The 3,617-nt window shown below is 34.2% G+C and overlaps 1 protein-coding gene across 1 annotated transcript; it reads left to right on the top strand.

Moving 5' to 3' along the window:
• Positions 1-401: 401 nt before the first annotated feature.
• On the top strand, positions 402-1,154 carry LOC123663156 (3-oxoacyl-[acyl-carrier-protein] reductase FabG-like). Its single transcript, XM_045597854.1, has one exon. It carries the CDS (start codon positions 402-404, stop codon positions 1,152-1,154), a length of 753 nt encoding a protein of 250 aa, XP_045453810.1.
• Positions 1,155-3,617: the final 2,463 nt, after the last annotated feature.

The raw sequence follows: 3,617 nt of genomic DNA, 5'->3' as shown, positions 1-3,617 counted from the left end.
AATTATTTCTTGTACATGATGTTCTTGTATCTGAATTTTATAAAAAAAAAATATATAAAAATTGGCGAGTAAATTAAAAAAAACTGGTAAAAACAAACTTTTATGAAAAAAAATACCTCCAAACTTTTTTGGAGTCACCCAGAGAATATGAGAAAAGTGATACATCTCACAGCTTGATCAAACCGTCCTCAAATATAGACCTCTCAAATACGTGGTAAATTATTTTAAATACACAACAATGCTACTATAATTTTTATATATACCTAAGTAAATTGCATGGAAAAATAGTCTCTGATAAATTGAAGTCGTCCCTATTTTTATCAGTGATAACATATGAACAGGGCGATAAGATAAATTTAAATTATTGGAAACATCTTCATTTCATCTCTGCTAGTTATAAGATGAGTTTTAAAAATAAAGTTGTGCTAATAACTGGTGCTAGTTCCGGTATAGGAGCAGCGACCGCCGTTACATTCGCTAAGGATGGCGCCAATGTTGTGCTCGTTGGAAGAAATGAACAGAAGCTACAGAAGGTTAAAGAAGAATGTTCTAAAACAGGAAATGTACCCTTAGTAGTAAAAGCTGATGTATGTAACGATAACGATGCAAATATAATCATTAGTGAAACCATTGAAAAATTTGGAAAAATAAACGTCCTAGTTAATAACACCGGAAAAATTGGATTTGATAGCATTCTAAGCGACCACATAATGTTACAGTTTGATTCAATTATGAAAACAAATCTGCGAGCTGCGGTATACATGACTCATTTGGCTGCTCCTCATTTAATTAAAACTAAAGGAAATATCATCAATATATCAAGTGTAGCTGGGAAGAGGACATCGAAGCTACGTCCAATGGTGAGTTATGCCTCTTCAAAAGCGGCTTTGGATCATTTCACACGCAACGTAGCAGCAGAACTGGCTTCATATGGTGTTAGAGTTAATTTAATTAGTCCAGGACCTGTCAAAACTGACATTTTAGTAAACGCTGGCATCGATAGCTCTATAGATGATATAGGAAAAGTTATGCCACTGGGGAGAATATCTGACTCACAAGAAATTGCAGATCTCGTTCTGTTTTTAGCGAGTGATAAAGCTAAAGCAATAACTGGTTCTGACTACATAACTGACAATGGAGCCATGTTGCTGTAAACTAATTATACTTATTCCAATAAACCTCTCTACTTGCAAGTTTGTGTATTATTTTATCTTATTTTAAAGTACTGAAGACGCAAATTAAAATAAAGTATTTCTTATCATTGAATAAAACACGATTTTATAAATATAAGAAAAACCTTCCGTTGTTTTCCTACTACGTTTCATCTGGCTGGGCAAAATTCAGTCATATAAAAATAAATAAACACGGTCATCTGTCCCTTGTATTTTTTTTTAATAAATATACATTGAAATAATACATATATAAATACAAATATTAAACCAAGACTCAGGCGGAACAGAAAACAGGGCCACTACAAACTGCGCCAACAGGCTAGTCGAAATATATCACATATACAATGAGAAACAGCAGATATTTAATCTACAACGAGTACGATAGTACGATAGTTATCAGTTGTCTTTGATAACAATCAAGACCAACAATTTTACTTTCACCGTGGCATGGTGAGACGACTCATAATAATATACGATTCGAATAAATGCCTATATGTATAATTATAATCCATTGGTAAATAATATATGTCTCGATAAGGAATCGAACCATACTAACGTTAGAATTACCGTTGCATTCTTTATTACCGCTAGCGTCACCCAAAGTTTTTGCATCAAAATTTTTTTCGTTACCTATCTTTCCAAGTTCAACTAACGTTAACATTTTGTCTTACACTACTATACGAGTACATACATAAATTGTTACTCTTTTTAACCGACTTCCAAAAAAGGAGGAGGTTCCCAATTCGACTGTATTTTTTTTTTTTTTTTTTTATGTATGTTACATCAGAACTTTTGACTGGGTAGACCGATTTCGACAAATTTTGTTTTAATCGAAAGGTTGTGTGTGCCAATTGGTCCCATTTAAATTTATTTGAGATCTAACAACTACTTTTCGAGTTATATCTAATAATGCGTTTTTACTTGACGCTTTTTTCGTCGACCTACTTTGTATTATACCGCATAACTTTCTACTGGATGTACCGATTTTGATAATTCTTTTTTTGTTGGAACGGGGATATCCCTAATTTGGTACCGTGATAAGGAAACCAGGATCTGATGATGGAATCCCAGAGAAATCGAGGGAAACTCTCGAAAATCCGTAATGACTTTTTACTGGGTATACCGATTTTGATAATTTTTAATTTAATCGAAAGCTGATATTTATCATGTGGTCACATATAAATTTTATCGAGATCTGATAACTACTTTTTGAGTAATCTTTGATAACGCGTAGTTGCTTGACTATTTTTTCATCGATCTACGTTGTATTACTTGTCGATGTAATTGAAGTCGGTTTTTTTTCGTTTGCGAGCAAACACAATTATCTTATAGTTTGTTAATAATACAGAGTTAATCTTATCTGTATCCTATATATCTACCGTAACCTTGCTATTGGGATCCAATAAAAAATACATCATAGGAAATCTATTAACTCTTTTGTCTAGTAAAATAGAAATAAGTAGCGAAGTATTGGAAAGTATACCACAACATATGATATTCACGGCCGTTCTGGTAGAGAATATACCGATTAAGAAGAATAATAACCACTGCTAATAGAAAAACCTTGGAACTTAAGAAGCCGACCGATGGCGGGATAACCATCCAACTGCTGGCTTTGAAATACACAGGCCGAAGACGGGCAGCAGCGTCTTCGGTGCGACAAAGCCAGTACTGCGGTCACCAACCCGCCTGCCCAGCGTGGTGACTATGGGCAAAACACATGAGTTCACGTTGTTTTTGGCGTAAACTTATGGAGGCCTATGTCCAGCAGTGGACTGTATAGGCTGTAATGATGAATAGAAAAACTTCCATATCTGCACTATGTATCAATTTTTTAATGCAATGTCAAAAATATGCATGATGTAAAATTTAGTTAACTTTCAATTCACAAATAACTTGTAACACGGCAACAATATGTACCAAACTATCAAAAGCGACGGTTCCGTTGGAATGCGTATTAGAAGCAAATAAGCACAGTTCATAAACTTACACGTGATGTCCAATTAAGAGCAGACTGGTTTTCATTTGACAAAGAACAAAATATTCACCGACGTCATTCGGAATTGAATGACGTAGTTTAATTTGAGTTTTACGAGAACTATTTCTAATAAAATATTTCAACTAAACCAGGAACAAAGCTAATAATGACTGGAGAGGTCATTATAGTTGAAATTTTCGACATGTGTATAAATTAAATAGCCTTCCCTAAACTCGTATTAAGAATTACTAAATTAATCTGCCATTTCACAGAAGCTTATATAAAAATAAACGTGACCTATTGAAGGGCTTTGTTGTTTGCTCTTGTCCTTTGATGGTTTATTCCGTAAATGCGTATATAGTAAACACTAGCTTCTGCGCGCGACTTCGTCCGCGTGGAACAGATGCGCGCGCAATACTTATCATTATTTTGCTGCGATGTTATTTTAAAACTGCGATATCTCCTGA

The sequence above is a fragment of the Melitaea cinxia genome, chromosome 20, assembly GCF_905220565.1.
Source record: "Melitaea cinxia chromosome 20, ilMelCinx1.1, whole genome shotgun sequence".
Lineage (NCBI taxonomy): Eukaryota > Metazoa > Arthropoda > Insecta > Lepidoptera > Nymphalidae > Melitaea > Melitaea cinxia.
Note: the sequence above shows the minus strand (reverse complement) of the source record. Positions and strands in the feature narration are given on the sequence as shown.